The sequence below is a fragment of the Perca flavescens genome, chromosome 8 (assembly GCF_004354835.1).
Source record: "Perca flavescens isolate YP-PL-M2 chromosome 8, PFLA_1.0, whole genome shotgun sequence".
Classification (NCBI taxonomy): domain Eukaryota; kingdom Metazoa; phylum Chordata; class Actinopteri; order Perciformes; family Percidae; genus Perca; species Perca flavescens.
The window spans coordinates 6598125-6616721 of NC_041338.1; the positions used below are offsets into that span (position 1 = coordinate 6598125).

The 18597-nt window shown below is 41.7% G+C and overlaps 1 protein-coding gene across 1 annotated transcript in view; it reads right to left on the reverse strand.

The window, feature by feature from the left end:
* Positions 1-1683: 1683 nt before the first annotated feature.
* sf3b3 (splicing factor 3b, subunit 3) overlaps positions 1684-18597 on the reverse strand; it is a 33279-nt gene continuing 16365 nt past the window's right edge. Inside the window, exons 20-27 of the mRNA XM_028585168.1 lie at positions 17487-17692; positions 14660-14816; positions 10454-10579; positions 8971-9183; positions 8667-8765; positions 2360-2503; positions 2027-2131; positions 1684-1878 (exon numbers count right to left, since the gene is read on the reverse strand). Coding sequence (XP_028440969.1) covers positions 1738-1878; positions 2027-2131; positions 2360-2503; positions 8667-8765; positions 8971-9183; positions 10454-10579; positions 14660-14816; positions 17487-17692 — 1191 coding nt within the window. The 3' untranslated portion in view covers positions 1684-1737. The remainder of the gene's footprint in view (positions 1879-2026; positions 2132-2359; positions 2504-8666; positions 8766-8970; positions 9184-10453; positions 10580-14659; positions 14817-17486; positions 17693-18597) is intronic.

The following is an 18597-nucleotide window of genomic DNA, read 5'->3' on the forward strand; positions in this document are numbered from 1 at the left end:
AAGTCTCTGCACATGCTCAGTAGCTAGGTAAGGATCACATCAGGTAGCGGTTTGTTTCTCCAACTTCAGTTAGTAGAAAGCAGGATTAGCCGGGAGACTTCTTCTAAACGAGGGCGCACTTCCAACTTTGTGTGGAATACCTGCAGAACAGGGACATGGAAGTAGTTCTTTTGTAGATTATGGTGAACTAGTGTGTGTTGTAGCAGTGTTTTGCCATTCAGAACGAGCTAGCATGCTACGGTTAGCCACCTGATTTCTGAAGTCGGACAAAGCCATGCCGATTTTGACCAGCTCACCCGGAGACTGAAGGCAGGATACATTTAGAAACCCGTATCTCACTTGGGTTTTCCCCCCAAGTTTGTATGCGTGTGGAAGCACCAGAGACACAAAATAAAAGGAATAATAATAATGGCACTTTAAGCTATATAACGTTTATTCCTATGCTAACACCATGACAAAATCCCAAAACCTAATACTGGACCTCTAATGTGTTAATTATTGCGACAAATGCAGTCATACATTTTTTGGCTGAGTGATGGTTCTGCACACACAGTGGCAGGAAATGACACAAACACATGGTATTATAAAGCACAAAAAACAACTTTATTTACAAAAACAGACCACTGCCCCCATCCCAAAAACCCCGAAATTCAGTGACTACTGAGGAATGCTATGTCTGTGCCTGAGGTTGGGAATTTACAGGACTGAGAAGAACACCACCCAGTGCAAACCTTCAGTGTTCTTCCACCCACTTATTTAGTCTGAGTTCAGCCGGCGTCTAATGCCACAGTGTGGCAACACTGCTTTGACTGTGGCCTGAGGCTTCGAGTGGGTTAGTCGGTGGCTTCTGTTTGCTTCCCAGTTGCAAGTAAGCAATATGCTTTAATGAGCCTGGGGCCAACATGCTGTCACACAGACAGGTAGGGCGAGGGGCTAGGATTTAACAATACCATTGTGGACTATGGTATGTGCATCATAACAATCGTAATCAATACACATTAAACAAATCATACCATACAAAAACATGCTCGTTTAATTTAGCTAAGATCAAAGATAGAGGACACACAAACTGAAATACACCTTCTTACTAAATAAAAACACTAAAAATATTCCCGGCCTCAAGTGTCTTCTGTCCAGGAAGCCTGACTTCTACCGTCCGTAACTACCCTCCCCTTCTTCGGGTCAGCATGTGTGTGTTCTCTTAGGGTGCAGAGAGTTACTCGTCAAACATTTTGGTTTCTGTTCACACCGCTGCAATCTTGCAATGTAAGAGCGCTGAACTGCCATGTTTCCATGTAATGGTGTCGCTGTGTGTGTGCGGTTTCTGGTGACAACAGCACAGGGGAGGTGTGAAAAATGTAATAAAACTTCTCAGTAAGTGAGTCGGCAAGTACGTACACGGGGGATTACGGCAATGCTGTGTGGGTGTATGTTCACACACTTAGTTTGGATTCCAGGTATTTACGTTGGTAAAGAGGTGTATGTGACTTGCATCATAACTGGGCAACGTATGGGAAATAACGAGCATGTGACAGCTTGTGGTATGTTTGCATGTATTAAGGATTGTGTCGGCCCACAGTCAACCATATAACAATCCATAAGTGTTTGTCAATCGGTGTCCTGAACAGAGGCATACTGTGGAAAAGAAAGATTTGTATGTGTGTGTGTGTGTTTGTATGTGTGAAATATTACTCATGAGTGTGTCTCCGTGCACCCCTGCTGCATGAAGGTGTACGCCTAGAAGGCGTAGCGAGTGCGAATGTCCTCCAGTTTCTTAGAGACCTCGGGTGGCGTTCTGTCCAGCTCTTCCGCCACACTTTTCTGCTTGTGAGGGTCCATACTGTTAAACTGCTCACACAGATCTCCGTCAATCACATTCTGGAGAGAAAAAAAACGAGACGGCAAAAAAAAAAAATTATGAAATATTGATTTCTAATAGTCTGCGATGCTAAATATCCACATCTGAAGGAGATAAATTGATCAGATGAGATGTTTACAACAACAAAAATACAGAAAAAAAACCAACCTTCACTGGGAAGTAGTAGGATCTGAAGCTGAGATGGTCTCTGCCGCACAGTGGAGGGAACTCAGAGCGCATATGCATCTCTAAATGCTGGAAGAAGTCATGGTCCTGAACAAAAAGACAAGGAATAGAGCGAGACATGAGGAAAAAGACAAGTGGAGCAGCCCAAAAAAACAATGGCAATAAAAAGTACAATGAGGCAAAAGGAGATGAGAAACCTAATTTTGTGTAATCAAATTTATCATTACATGAGACGGAGACAGTGTGGATTTTGGGGGCCACGATGATACATTAGCCTTAGGTCACGGTGTGTGTGTGTGGGTGTTTGTGGTGTACCTCATGCGAGGTGAATGGGACCAGTATGCCGATGCCTCCAGACAGAGTGGTGTAGACCATGGACTCTGAACCCCCAGGGATCAGAGTGGTTTTCTGGAGGGACAACACCGTCTCTCCTACGTGGTAGTTCATTATCACCTCAGCCTGGAGAGACAGTGAGGGGAGAGAAAGACGTCAGCCAGACACAAACCGATAATATATCTATCTAGATAATAGTTTAGTGTGTAATGGTACCTGTATTTGCCCCCAAACATTCGGTACAGGACACTTAGTACGCCGTGACCCAAACAATTACTGTAAAAGTAGTCTATTTATGTCTAGTATTCACTAGGGCTGGGCGATATATCGATATTAAAAATATATCGATATATTTTTAAATGAGATATGGAATTAGACCATATCGCATATATCGATATAGTTCAAATGTGATCCTTGCTCCCATAGATATATACACAGATGTCGCCTTGAGGTTCTAAACATACGTCAAAACCGCCGCCATCTTGGAACAGGGGTGCGAAGCATTCAGATCAACGCTAAAGATGCCGGACTTTTGTACTGCTTAATTATGTTCGATAGAGGAAATGAAAAGAACAAACAGCAATGAATAACATTTAACAGGTGACAATGTGTTTTATGATTATGTATGCCGCCTTCGACCAGCAACCTGAGCTCCGGCGGCAGCGGGAGGCGGAGAGCTCCGTGGCCGGCCGCAGCGTCTCTTCCCCCGGGAAAAACACAGCTTTGCCTCGCTGCTGCGCCGGTCCCCGCTGATCCAAATCGGACCAGCCAAAGACAGAGTGGTGATCGGTAGGATCTTACACGTAGTCCAGGACGACCTGTATGTCGATATCGGCGGAAAGTTCCACTAAGTTTGCCGGCGGCAGGCGGACGGAGAGAAGCTACAGCGGGCAGCAGAGACCGCCTGCAGCTGCAGGATCTGGAGCTCAGTGCCCGTTAAAATGACATGTAACGATAAATACATACAGAAATAAATAGTGGAGGAATGAGCCTGGACATTTCAGTCTGTTTTAAACTTCACCTTGAAGCAGAAACTCTTAGTTCAGAAGGGTGAAGTTTCCGTTTGGACTCAGATCTGTGAACCGATCATAATAAATATTCTTTGTATTAACACATTAATTAGTTTCTTTGTTTTGTAGTCGATAGTTCATCTTTTAGTTTACTTAAGTGGAAGCAGTATCAAGTGGAAGAATGGGACTATAAACCTAGGCTTACAGGCATGAGGCATTACATTTTGAACAAAGTAGATTATATTAATATCAAAAGCTTAATTGACCTTTGGAACGAATCACAAATATGGAGCTTTGATTTCAAAAAAGGTACTCCTGTTATACAGTATTTAGGTTTACATTTTATTGTTATTTGAACAGCTGAGCATTTAATCATGAACCAGGTGAAGAAACCGGTTTATTATTTATTTGATTTTGCAACTGTCTCTATGAAACTACTTGTGACATGTCATATTTGATTTTGGCTTTGACTGAACATTTGCTCTCACTTTGCGGAAAAAAATATCGGGATATATATCGTATATCGATATTCAGCCAAAATATATCGGGATATGACTTTTGGTCCATATCGCCCAGCCCTAGTATTCACCCTCACGGAACAGAAATTCAGGAGCGCCAATTTACAGAACGTCTAAGTGCTTGTCAATCACTGCTCATGCACACACATTCATTCTCTCTTGTGGGGGGAGGGGCTTAGGAGACCATTTGGGCTTTAGCAAGGGGGGGCTGTCGATGTTCAAATTCTTTGGCTAAGTCCTGGATCTTCACAATCCTACCTACAGCACCTTTAAATAACTGCTACATTTTGGAAATTCTCCAAATCGATAGAGTAAAAATGCTCTCAACCCGATGAAAATGTCTTCTGATTGGGCCAGTGACTTCCGGTTGAGGTGGTTACAGGCATTTTTATTCTGATGGGGCTATTATTCTGATTAGTGGAATATGAGGGCCTGTGGCAGCCTAATGGAGATCTCAAGGAGCTCAGTGAAGATAGGAGGAATCAAGTCAGATCATATGATAAGACAGCAGATGGGTCATTGAAGCCATGCAGGTCCCAAGATCCTCTAACAGCTGCATGTACGTTTAAAGTACATGAACAGTGGCCTCTGTACACAGGTCACAAAGAAGACACAGTCATCCTCTGCTTAGAGGAAATTTGTCCGGATGGTCAAATCTAATCCAATAATCATCAAAAAACCGTTTTGCCAATAATTAGAGGTCATATGGGAGGTCAGGATGTACCCTGGATACAAAGGCAGCATTCGGGAGCAATAAAACCACAGTATTGGTCTGAGTAAACCGCATCCCGACACATTAACTGGAATTATGAGTCCGATTTAAATCCAAAAAATTTTTTTTAATACGTGGGCCGTTATAACTGATGTTCCCAATTACAATTCAGAATAGTTTGAACTACAGAAATCTGTTTAGAAGGGGTATACTTGGAGAAGTAACAAAAAAGGTTGATGCTGACTATCATCTTTTCTGCCATGGCGAGCCTGCTTCATGTGTCTGTTCATCGTCCCCGTTTTTTTTTCTGTCATAGGCGAGCAGCGTGCGGCACTTAATGCACTCGACAAAGCCAACACATATGTTGTCACTGCACACGACTTGTTTAAAATGGTTCCATACCTCCAACTTTCCTCCATACTTGCTCAAAAGGTAGGCTAATTCTCCTGTTTTTCTTTTTTTTCTTTACATCTTCAAGCTCCATGGTGCACTTAAGCTCCACCATACAGCCCAAGCAGGCCTGGTGTGATGCGTGCTAGTGGAGGAGACGCTGCGCATGATTATGGCATTGCTTTCTCCTCACCCAATTAGGCTAATAAAATAATGTTTAAAAAAAAATGCTTGATCAAGGGCCCGGCCCAAGGATAGTGGCGGGAAATGTCCAGTTCGGGCTCGGGCTGAGAATCTAACCTCTACAACTGAGACAGAAATGTACAGAACTCCGCTTCCCTCTGGTGTGAAACAACAGGTCTGGATGAGAGCAACAACAACAATGTCTCCTGAGAGGGATTAATGAAGATTAAACATAAACCCCAAAGCACAGATATGAGACTACAAAGGGCTGAACTGAATGCCACTTTTTTTTACATTCAAAGCTTCTATAAGTTTTTTTTTTTCCCCTGAATCAAGGTTTATACGCATTTTAACCAATATTTTTCGGGAAATTTCCATGGCTATGTGTTCCTGAAAATGTCGGTCGACATTATACAATAAGAATAAAAACCAGTGTTAAAAGTTTACCCTCAACAACTATAAAATTAATGACAATTTATGCGGTTTATAGTGGGATTCATAATATCGCTCCCCGAATAGATGTGAAAATACATTTATTAATGACATACTGAGTTAAAAAAAATTCCATGACTTTTCCAAAACTTTCTGGGTCTTTTTATGTTTCCAAAACCTTTCCAGGCCTGGAATTTGCATTTTTCAAATTCCATAACTTTTCCAGGTTTTTTCAAATAAGGCTTTTGAATGTCTGTCATCATGTTTTATGACATCACCCGAAATGTTTTAATTTTTTGAAACCTCAATTTGGTTATAGAAATGTCATTTATGGTGCCGTTAGATTGCTTCTAGACCAGCTGTTAATACAGGTGCGTGCCTCTCTCTGTGTGAGGCAAGCAGGAGAGCAAACGCTTTTTTGACCGCAGTGAAAATTTTGTTTATGATTGGCTAAAACGCCAACAAATACGGGTTGAAGCAGAATATTTCGTTAGATAGAAACACGTTGAGAATTTTGGAAAAGATTACGTCCATCTTTTTTCCCTACATTTGGAGTTTTGGACTTTACAACACTCTGGAGTTATTGGAAATTTTTGATCACACGAGTCGGAAATGAATGAATAGACATGGGAAAAAGAAAAAAAGAGAGAAGTTTTTAAATGTTAATTTAGAAGTTGAATGTCAATGTTATGAATGAAGCTTTTTGTTTCCAAAGTGCTGAGGAAAGTAAGGCTAATGGAGCCTTGGGGAAGGGAAGGACTCCCCGGTAGACAGCTTAAAACATCATGACAGAAATCTCTCACACACACACACACACACACACACACACACACACACACACACACACACACACACACACACACACACACACACACACACACACACACACACACACACACACACACACACACACACACACACACACACACACGGGGTTAAGACAGTCAGTCTTTGCCTTTTACTCAACAGACAGCTCTGTCTCCCTGACCTTGATCTTTTGAGATACATTAATCAAATAAAAGTGGAATGCATCTAATTTAATTTAAGACCGCATTTAGCTCCCAGCAATGTATGGATAATTAAGTTCATCCAGCCAGATATCTCTCTCTCTCTCTCTCCATTTCCAAACACAAATGGAATTCTCAATCAACGTGCACTGAGACAGAAATAGCTGACAAACATTGTATCACAATGACAACTGGGACCAACTCATGTCTAAATTTGAGGGACTTTCCCAGTCTATCTGCTACCTAAACAGTTTTTGACCAGAATTTAAATATGGGATGAGTGTGTGTGTGTGTGTATGTGTGTATACACACTTGCATCTGTGAGTAGGTTAAACTTGTGGTTGACGATGTTATGCACTTTGTGTTCGTGCATGTGTGTTGTGTCTCTGTGTGTCGGCAGTTGGAGGTCAGAACAGTGGAGGAGGCAGAAAGAGTGCACAGACCTGACTTTTTTGGCGGTAGCAGGAGCCGGCCTGAATCATTCAAACCAGCGCCGCCTGGGCTCAACATCAAAACTCACTTTTGTTCTCTACATTCCTGTCACACTCTGTCTTACACAAACGCTGAGGAATAGACCATTGGTGGCCTAGTCTTGTGCTTGATTGGCTTTTATATCATCATTAGGTGCAAAATTGTGTTTGTGATCTGTACTTTTTGTAATCAAAGCATCCCAACATAATGTTTGATTTTGATGGTCATTTTTCTACTTCTGGCCCCAACCCTCAGCACTGGCCTGAACCTGGACAAAACATGCTAAGGCTGACCTAGTCTGTCAGGATGATGTCAAGTTCAAGACCTCTACACCGCAACAACATATGCTGGCATGACCGGTGAAATAGAGAAAGCATTTTATTCAGGGAATCTGTATCACTGGTTCCTACAGTATGCTAGAGGTTTCTTTTTATGTTGTTAAAAACCACAGACTAGAGCTGGGCAATATATCGATATTGTGATATGAGACTAGATATTGTCATATCGTAATATGGCATACGTAAGTGTTGTCTTTTCCTGGTTTTAAAGGCTGCATTACAGTAAAGTGATGTAGGGTTGTGCCGATGGACGATATCATCGGATGATGGCTGGCCGAAATCACGATGGAACGCTATCACACTTTCCTTTCTCCCCTCATTGGACTAGCTAAGTTTGTGGACACTACTCTGTGCGTGCATCAATAAGTCTGAGGTCCTGTAGGTACGGGACGATGTTATGCAGGATTTATGAATGTACGTTAGCAACAGTAGGCTAATTAACGAGGGTGCTATTTTATGTGTGAGCTAATATTGCGCATCTGTTCATGTGCGCTGCAAGAGTTATGTTTTTGTTTATTGAATGCGTTATTCAGTGCAAACATAACCGAGAATGTAGTTTAAACTCCGTAATTATGGTATATTAGGTTATTACTGTCACTCTGTTGAAGGCAGACGTCCCACTGTACTGTCGTTACGCAGATCACGGACATCTGATTGACTTTACTGCACCGTACTTAAGTGAAAGTAGGTCAAGTTGTAAAACCTACCAGCAGGGCACCATTTACAGAGGGCATTTACATGTATGTCTAATCGTTTCTATGTTAACTGTTGGCCTATAGTAGTAGAAAAAAATATTTATGTAAAGAGATATGAGCTACGGGACTAGGGGGACATCGCCCAACCCTAATGTGATGCCATTTTCTGAACTTACCAGACTGTTGTAACTGTCCACATTACTGATGATTATTTAGCAAAAATCTCATTGTGTAAATATTTTGTGAAAGCACCTATGAAAAAAAAAAAAAAAAACAAGTAAAAAATAAACCCTTTCTGTTCCAGCATGTCTGTGCTGTTGCTCCACACATTATCTACACGATATTACAATATCGTTGCGATATTGATAGGAGGCATTTGGTCAAAAATATCGTGATATTTGATTTTCTCCGTATCGCCCAGCCCTACCACAGACAAATAAAAGGGAAAGAAATTTAGATTGATGTAACCGTGACATGTTTGCACACTTTCGGAAGCCTCACAGGGCAGACGGTTTGACGAATGACTGTTTTACCTTCTGTGATGCTCCATTAAGGAGGCCTCTGTCCCATAAAGCTTTGTTCCCTGTGGGGTCTTCATCCACATCATCGCTGGTGTTGGGGGGCAGACGCACCTGAGAAAATGAAATAGAAAATGAAGACATGAATTTCTTTAGCTCGTCAGTCCTACTGGGCTCCAGAAGTTTGGTTTTTTTGGGTTACGATCACTGTTGATGTTTTTGAGTCAAATGCTACAAAGAGGTAATTGTGCCTACTATCTGCCATTTAATACAAGTCAGGTATTCGCACACACCCAACACTTTGTGTCCCCAGACTTACGATGCTAATGTTCCCAAACTTGTCAGCAGAGGCCATGGTGTCGTAGTCGAGCAGACAGGCCGTGGTCACCCAGCGGGGATAGGTGTCATCGGCGAAGATGATGAGCTGGTTCTCGTTGCGTCGGTAACGAACCCAGAACAGGCTCTCCTGAACGTCCGTCACAATCACACGCTGGCCAATGGTATAGATGCCAGTCACCAGGTTGGGAACGTGCTAAATAGGAGAGCAATAAAGTCCACTCAAAAGACATGACGCATGTATACTGTGGAGGGAAATTTCAGTTTGGACAAAGGAAAACACGATGGGATGTAGCCCTGTTCGGCGAGCTGCAGTTTGCAGCACTGTTCATTGTTCCTGTTGGTTATTTTTGAAGGACATAACCAATAAGGGAGGAACCAAACCGGTAAGAAAAACAAGTACAAGCCTCAGCTGGGTACAGTCCACAACTGCCGTACATACACTTGTGTGTATGTGGTATCAATTAAAATGCCAATCAATGGTTTACAATATAACAGTTGGGCAGAAAGAGAGCTGTACATCAACCATGCTTTTACAGATAGGCTGCTCAGTTTTCTTTGTATAAAAAAAAAAAAAAAAAAAAAAAAAAAAAAAAAAATATCCGTAAGATCTCAAAAACATGGCAAAATCACATCTTGCCTCAAATATTTGCAAAGCCTGTTTATTTTTATTAAACAGACCATAAACCAGCAATGTCAACGTCAAATTGCTATATCTTTATTTTTTAACAGCACATTTTCACCACCAGCTCAGAAACTCTAAAATGTATATCTTGACAACTGTGTCAATTATGTCAATGACATAACCGTTAACTCCTAAACACAAAGCCTCAGCAAACAAAAAGGGACACACCCTTACACTGATGCACATAGATGTGACCTTCAGTTGTCATACTGATATTTGGAGAAAAAATACCCAGGCTGAAGGTAGTTTATTCTTTGTAGAAAAGCAGGCACTTTGATAGACAGATCATAATTTCTGTCCTTACAGGACCGTGCACCTTTGCTGCGATTCATGCAGAATTAAGGAAGAGGCGGAAGAGCAGGAGACTCATTATTTAATTAAACAATTCAACTTATTTAAACCAGGGCGGCCGTGCATGGTCAGAAACGCACATCATTGCAGAAGGGAAAAGCCAGAGTTCCAGGTTATTTATCTACAAATGAATTGAGGTTACCCAGAGACTATAGTTTACTGGCTTAAAACGTAAAAAAAAAAAAAAAAAAAAAAGATAGATAGAAAGATAGTACAGCTATGGATTTACCTGTAATAGAGTTTCTTTTATAACATTAAGTTAAGAAAAATTTGGTTAAAACAGGTAGATTTGAGATTGAGAAACCTCATTTGACCAAACTGGCTTCTCAGCAGCTTTGCTTAACACACAATGTGACTGTCACATTCACATCAAGACCTCACAGAACACATTAGGTGCCTAGAATTGTGTGTGTTTGGGTTCTGGTCTTACCTTGTTTTCACACTTGCGAAGCAGCTTCTTTTTGCCCAGGTCGTAGATTCTCAGCAGTTTCCCAACTCCCACCAGGACTCGTCCCTGGAACGGAGCAATGGCCAAAGGCACATCCTCTACTGGGGTCTGCCAATCAAAACACAGAATTAATTAACCGCAGCTAATCAGATCATTTTAGGCAACACTTACATGTATTTAGGTTGAAATGCAGCAGCTTTGATTAAACAGTAACTGATCACATTTCTTAAGAGGTAGAAGAGCTCCCCCCCGCCCACCACCACCACCCTTAAGGTCATAACTGTGATTCAAGAAGGCGTTAATGCCCTGACACACCAAGCCGATGGCCGGACACTAGTGGTGGCGACGGCTGACAGTGGCTCCGCCTCTCTTCGGCCCACGTCGCCTTTGTCTTTGCCAAAAAAATTAGCACTGGAACTCACCGCAGAGACTACAGCCGACGGCCAAGTACCACGTACATTCTGCGCCTGCGTGAGAGGATATCATTCTCCATACCAGCAGGCGGCTGGTATTTGTCATTCTACAAGGGAAACCAGATTACTCTGCTATGATACCCACAACAAAGACAGTTTGCTCAAGCAGCGGCAGAACCGAATAGAGCCTGCGGCCCCTCTGCTTCACTCCCCGCCGGGAAGACTTTAAGGTAATTTGTAATATAAGTTAAACGGACGAACATGCAGCAATCTTTTTTAGTTATGTGAGTCTCAGCAACAAATTTCTTTGGAAAAGGACAATAAAGAATCCATCTATGTACCAGCCTGCATAGTAACACTGCCGATCACATGGCACCCGCAAAATAAACGTTTCGATACCAGTATCTGTATCGGCTCCGATACTGCCTTAAACGCTGGTATCGGGAAGTACTGGAGTTTATGCACCGATCCGATACCACGTAATAAAGTCCTAAAGAAAATCTACGTTAAAGTAGTTTATTTAGGTTCTTTTTCCGTTATAACTGACTGTCAAACTGGAAAATAAAAGAAAGTTCTGTGTTTGTTCATGTTTCACAAAGACTTTAACCTGAGCCAGACCGACCGCAAAGATAGAAATAATATCACATCCATACAGGGATAGTAGTATACAGCTGTTAAAACATAATAAAATATAGGACACACTGGTATCGGATCGGTACTCGGTATCGGCCGATACGCAAGTTCAGTTATCGGAATCGGTAAGCAAAAAATGGTATTGGGCCATCTCTACCGCAAAAGATATCACTTTAGCAAAGCCAGGACAATGAACTAAATTCTTAAAATCAGATTTTAAAGAAAGAAATGAAAATCAAAAAGCAAAGGTGAAATTGAATTTAAAACCATTACCTCAAATTTTAGACATAAATATAAAAGATTGGATATCATGACCTAAGAATTACCACAGACCTCAACAAATCCAGCAGTTTATTTTTAAGGTAGGTACATTTTAGCAAGATTACAGTGGTCACAAGTTCAAATGTGTCCGGAGAATCACTTAGAGTGCCTTGTTACAGTAGGTTTTGCCTTGTCTAAGTGTCCACTGATCAATATGGATGAGGTCCAGGTGAGCAGAGAAGCCCATTCAAGACTGCACGCTTTGCTTTTTTCTAAGGCCTTTACACAGGCCCGACATAACTGGCATGTTTCGAGGTGAAAGGAAAGATGGTGAAAAGATGGTAAGTCTGTAAAAAAGGATGGTACTCCATTTTGGTCACTATGTAGCTGATCCATTACAACCTACTCACTTCAGATTGGTGGTTAACCTTCTCACATTAGCTCCGATTCAACAGTGAAGAAGACATTCTTCCGGTTGGCAAAAGTAACATTTTGGATCTTGTTTAGGGCATGCAAATCTTTTGAGTTGTCTTTGAAGAGGGTTTAAAAAGAACAACAAACTACGCTTCCATTAAGGCTGCAGTGGGAGGTCTTTCAAATGTACTTTTTTACTGATGCAAATGCTGTTCTGTCTGAGAGAGGTTAACTTTTAAAAATGTTTTGACACGTTTCGCCTTTATCAGACAGATGACAGGGTGAGGCATACTGGAAACTGGGTAGGAGATAGGGGTATGACATACAACTAAGGTCACAAGATATGATGATTTAAGGTTGCCTACTTCTGTAGAAAATCTCTACAATGAATCTTTTACTGCCCCCTTACCAAAAGTCGCCTCAGTGACAGTTTGACACTGGGATAATTTTTTGGCCATCAGATCGCAAACTGAGTCACTGTTTCTTTTTTTCCTTTTACATCCGTTTAACACAATAATAATCAACAATGGCTCTCTACACGTCACAAGTGTCTGCCAATGTTGACTGTAGCATGCACACGAAAATACATGTGTATTATGTGTGACAGTGTTTGTGGTCAGATATTGGTCTGTAGTCATAAATGTGTTAACCTATTGTAGCCGAGTGTGTCAATGTGGGTATGAATGATTTGGGTAAAAAAAAGTTTAGACCAGATAGACTCATCTAAAATATCTGATCTGGTTAAGTGGTTGGGAAATTCCTCTAACGTAAAAATAAGTGGCTGACACCACTCATGACTCACTTCCCCTGTTAATCCACATCAGGTAACAATCGCATGTGGACTGATTCACCCCGATGGCGTCCACCCTGTTTGAGTTTCTGGGGAATTGCCCGGAGAGAAGAGCATGGTGCCAGGGGCAGTAACATCTGTGTTTAAAGGTGCAATATGTAATACTGACAGCTAGTGTTAAAAATAGTTACTGCAGTACAAATTCAGAATACCGGAGAGAGTAGTCGCCCCCAGCCCCCTCCTCCTCCTCGGACTGGAAGTTCATGGAGGTTGCCATGCTGAGACCGCAGCATCCACAACAATGTTGCTAGACGCTCGTCTCACATAGCCAGACATGACTCCACAGCACAGCGGAGTAGCTAACGTTAGATGCTGACAACTGACACGCACACACTTTTTCGAATTAGAATTAGAACCGGGGCGATTTTTTTTTATAAAAAACTCAATATTCGATTTTTTCCCCCCTTCCATTTAAAGGAACACGCCGACTTATTGGGAATTTAGCTTATTCACCGTAACCCCCAGAGTTAGACAAGTCAATACATACCCTTCTCATCTCTGTGCGTGCTGTAACGCTGTCTGACGGCTCCAGCGGCATCAGGCCAGCACAGAACATGCAGGTGAATGGTTCCAGTAATCCTACAGCTCCGAATAAGTGACAAAATAACGCCAACATGTTCCTATTTACATGTTGTGATTTATAGAGTGGCAGCGTGTACAAAAAAAAACAACGAACATAACATGAGACACAGCCGTTTTCTAACTGCAAACAAACCGGAACTATATTCTCAGGCGGAAGAATATAGTACTTGGGCGGAGTGATATGCTCGCAGCAAGCCTGTCTGAGAATATAGTTCCCGGTTTGTTTACTGTTAGAAGATGGCTGTGTCTCATGTTATATTGTTTTTTTGTACACGCTGTGACTCTACAAATCACAACATGTAAATAGGAACATGTTGGCGTTATTTTGTCACAATTTGGAGCAGTAGGCTAGTTGGAACCAGTTACCTGCAGGATCTGTGCTGGGCTAAGCTAATGCTGGAACCATCAGACAGCGTTACAGCACGCACGGAGATGAGAAGGGTATGTATCGACTTGTCTAACTCTGGGGGTTATGGTGAATAAGCTAAATTCCCAATAAGTCGGCGTGTTCCTTTAAAACAAAATAACTGCGAACTGTAAATATATTTTAAAAATATATATTTATTGTATTTAATTAAAGTGCATTGCACTGCAGTGCAGTAAAAAGTCACTGTGCAACAAAGATTGTTAAACATCCAAATTATTTATACTGTATTTGGACTGAGCTAATAAAACAAAAAATCCTGAGGTAACTCTTAGTTGAATTGAGTTGCAGTACCAGTCCAACCTGCTTCACCTATTAGCAAGATACATAATAACAACGTATAAGAATGCTCTTCAGGCAAAGAAAGAATAGCAGCTGCGATTGTTTTGCACTTGCGCCATCTGCAGTCAATAAATGTTAAGTTGTCCACTTTGTGTTGCCGGCTTTATGTGAATGAGTGAGTTTGAAAGTAACTTTGTAAGTAAGTTGCAATCTAGTGGTTTGCATGTAAAAATGATTGAATACAAGAAAAAAAAAAAATGACAAAAAGAGAAGTTCTCTTTTCAGCGGCGTACATATTTCATTCAAGTTCAATTTAGTGTCAAACCTACTTTGTGAACGAACTCCAGTTTCTCCCCTCCACTGATGAGCCGATAGGTGTAGATAAAGCCGCCGCTCACTGATCTGGGGTTGAGAATCATGTCTCTGGCAACACCCACCAGAACATACCAATCATCTCCTGTGTTGGGGAAACGACACACCGCAACGCTGAAAAATATCAAAACACATGAAAGGTAAAGCCAGGAGTTGTGAGATATGGGCTCTTCATTTTTTGAAAAGTAGTTAAAAAGATAAGAGAATTAAGAACAAATGATAGAAGATGTGCCACACAGAAATGAAACGACAGAAATATTTCTTCAGAGCATCAGTACCACTAAAATGTTACACATTTGATCTTCAACATGTATAAGAAATTAAAAGGGATAATAATAATAATAATAATAATAATAATAATAATACACTATTTCTGTTGCAACTATGTTTAGTGTGCTTGCTGTCAGTGCAGGGAGGCAGTTACTGCAGGAAAGTAAGATGATAAAGTCCTGCAACTGTATGATCGACTGACTATTAGGGATGCCAAGCTGAGCCAGGGTACACCACAAATGCACTTTCCAGACGAGCTTTTGCCGCGCTGCCCACTTAGGCAGCTGTCGGGATAAGACAATATGATGATAACCAATTGGGCGGCTCAGACCATAATCGCGGAGATAAATGGTCTTCTGGCGATCTAGTTTCTGGTCTATTTTCTCCACGAGCAAATCAGGCAAGAAACCACACTGAAATCTATAATAAACTATATAAATATATAATGACATAAATCATCTGATTCTGCACTTTTGCTTTTTACTTTGATACCAAATCCTCCGCCATCATCCTGTCAGTCTTGGCCTGCTACTCTGTGCTGTGACTCTGCTGTACAGAGCGGAGCAGACACTTTCACGTGGGCACTGATCAAGGGGGTAAGCGAGCCTCCACAACGCGTACCTCCTATGGAGCCATTGTTGTGCTATCAAGCCATCACCTCCCGTTAGCATTCCAGTGACTGCCATTCATGTTGGCGTCACTTTGACAGCGAATAACTTTACATCTGAAGCGTTTAAAGACTATTTGTCCATTGTTTATTTCTAAAGAAACACGACAATGTGTAAAAGGCTCCATTACCTTGTATCTCACGTTATGGCTCTGTAGCAGATGTTTTTGTAAAAATAGGCTAACGATTGTGTCATAACCACGCAACTCACTGTCGCATAGTAGACAAATTACCGTACAGTAAAGGAGAAGCTTGCAGGCAGTTTCGACTTACATTACCTGTTTTAGTTTAATTACTAATGTTAATTAAAGCTGCGAGCAGCGATGGACGGGCCCTCGAGCCTCTGGGTCACCGGCGGACGCTGCTCCTTGCGGCCGTGCATTGCGCGGCTCTTACGCCGCAAATCGTCACCAATGAAAAAGGGAACTACCCGCCAAGTACAACGATACCTCACACAAGACTCTACGTCATGCGGTTCATTAGCTGTGAAAGGGAGCGTGGCCAAAGCATAGGGGGCAGGCCAAACCATCACCAATTAAAAAGGAAGTCTGTGCCGAGTTCAATGATACCTCACATAAGACTCTACCTTAAATGGGTCAAGAGTTATGAAAGTGGGCGTGGCTTCAGCATAGGGGGCGGGCCAAACCATGACCAATGAATAAGGAAATCTCTGCTGAGTTCGTTAATATCTCACATAAGAGTACCTTAAACGGGTCAAAAGTTATGAAAGGGGCGTGGCTTAAACATAGGGGGTGGGCCAAACCATCACCAATGAAGAAGGAAGCCTCTGCTGAGTTCAATGATACCTCACACAAGGGCATACCTTAAACAGTTCAAATGGCCTGAGTAAGTGGGCATGGTCATATTATAGGGGGCGGCTCAGTATCACACTTAGACCACACATTCTGAGTTTCATGCAAATCGGATGATGTTTGTCATTTAAGGCAGATTTCCTGTTGCCAGCGGGGGGCGCTATGACCAAAAGTCAATTTTGGCCTATAGGTGTCCTCAGGCCTGGACCCTTGTCCATTGTGAGAAATTTCGGGCAGATACGACAACGTACACTCAAGTTACAACAACTTCTTTGTTCATCGCTAAACACTGAAAATGGCCGCCACGCCCACACCGTCTGACGAAAAGTTTTTCTTTTAATAACTTTTCATCGTTAAGGTGTTGGGATGGTACAGACCAAGTTTGAAGTCCATCGGATGAAATCTCTAGGAGGAGTTTGTTAAAGTACGACATGTGGATGGCCAAAATTGCACTAATTTCGAACATTTAATTCAAAATGGCGGACTTCCTGTTGGGTTTAGGGTATGGCTCTAATGAAGTTTTTTGTACATCTTGACATGTTACATATGTGTACCAAGTTTCGTGAGTCTACGTTAAACGCACTGCAGGGGCTCAATTTTCTTAAATTTCTAGGGGGCGCTAGCGAGCCATTTTTGTGCACTTATTCCCGAAACCCTTAAAATACGTAAATTTTCACCAGACTTGATGCGACCGCCAAATTTGGTGAGTTTTTGAATATTTTAAGGCCCTCAAAAAGCCAATTCATTTGACGGGAAAATAATAATAGAAAGAAACAATAATTCCTTCAGTTTCAATAGGGCCTTCGCCGCTGTCGGCGCTCGGGCCCTAACTAGCATTGTAGTTATAAAATGTATATAAATTTGTGAAAATGAGTTGGAAACCCCTGCCCTAGAAGATATGGCAACGAGCCTTATTTTTGGTTTGATTTACACCCTTTCCTTTTTGCTACCCATCTGCCTTTTCATTCATTGATCATCTGACCGTGATTATGTACTTTTCCAGTTGTACAGAGCCATGGAAATGAACATGCTCACCTGAAGGCGGCTTCATTCTGTTCCAGCTGCACCTGGTCCAGTGTTGAACCCTGTATGGGATTGACCAGACGCACCAGCGAGGCCCACTGTCCCGCTCCAGCTTTAGGTGCACCAAATATGGCTTCTGGGAGATTCTCGTTGAGAAAGGCGGCGGCCATCTCAGCAGCCAATTCTCTTTCATCCTCACCAGCAGCCTCCACCATCTCCTACAGAGGCAGCAAGAACAAAGAACACCGCAGGTTAGCTACGATATGTTTATAATTATTGTTTTATGACGATTGAATGAACAACTACTACTGCTGCTTTTGAAGATGCCCCTGACAGTAACGTTTCCCACATTCGCTTTCCAGGGGTGTATAAATGTCCGGCTAAGCAGGCTATTGAAGGGGACATGGACAGAGTCATGTCTTGTCATGCCATACACTGCTACACAGATCCTGGTGTTGAAATTAAACTTGCAGGTAAAAAACTAAAATTGTACAACTTAAACACGGTATCTCTTTTCTTCAAACACTGATTTGGTAATAATAATGGTGAGATAGAATACTTCTATCCATTTGAGTTTTTAAAACCCCTTTTCATTACTGTTCTTTTGTTTTGAGCGACATGTGTTTTTTTTCCTTCAGCCTTGCTGAATTAGCCTGATCAAGCAGATAATGTCAGTCCAATTCTGTTTAAACTCTTGGTTTAGGTTTATAGCGGCTACAGGTCTTAAGTGGGCTAAACTTGTGTAATACCGCAAAGAACAGTGTAAAAAAAAAAAAAAAAAAAACTGCCCCCATCTGCTGACCCCTACTCTTAGCCCAATCAATCTCCATAAAGGAGGTCTGGCTTACGGCATGCATCAAAGGCCCTGCCACAGACACTAGGCCATTTATTGGCCATTATTACTTTGTGTCGTCTGACTCCCTCTGGGGTCTGAGGGTATTTTGAGAGACACATGATTTGGCATGCTTTGATATTATTAACTGTCAATTTCAACAAATGTAAGCAGTACCATTTATTTTTATTTTTTTAAGCACAAGTTCGGCTACAATGATATCTAAGTAGAATGTATTTCATGATTGTACTTTTTTTTTTAATAACTAGTAAATAAACAAGTTGTAAAAAC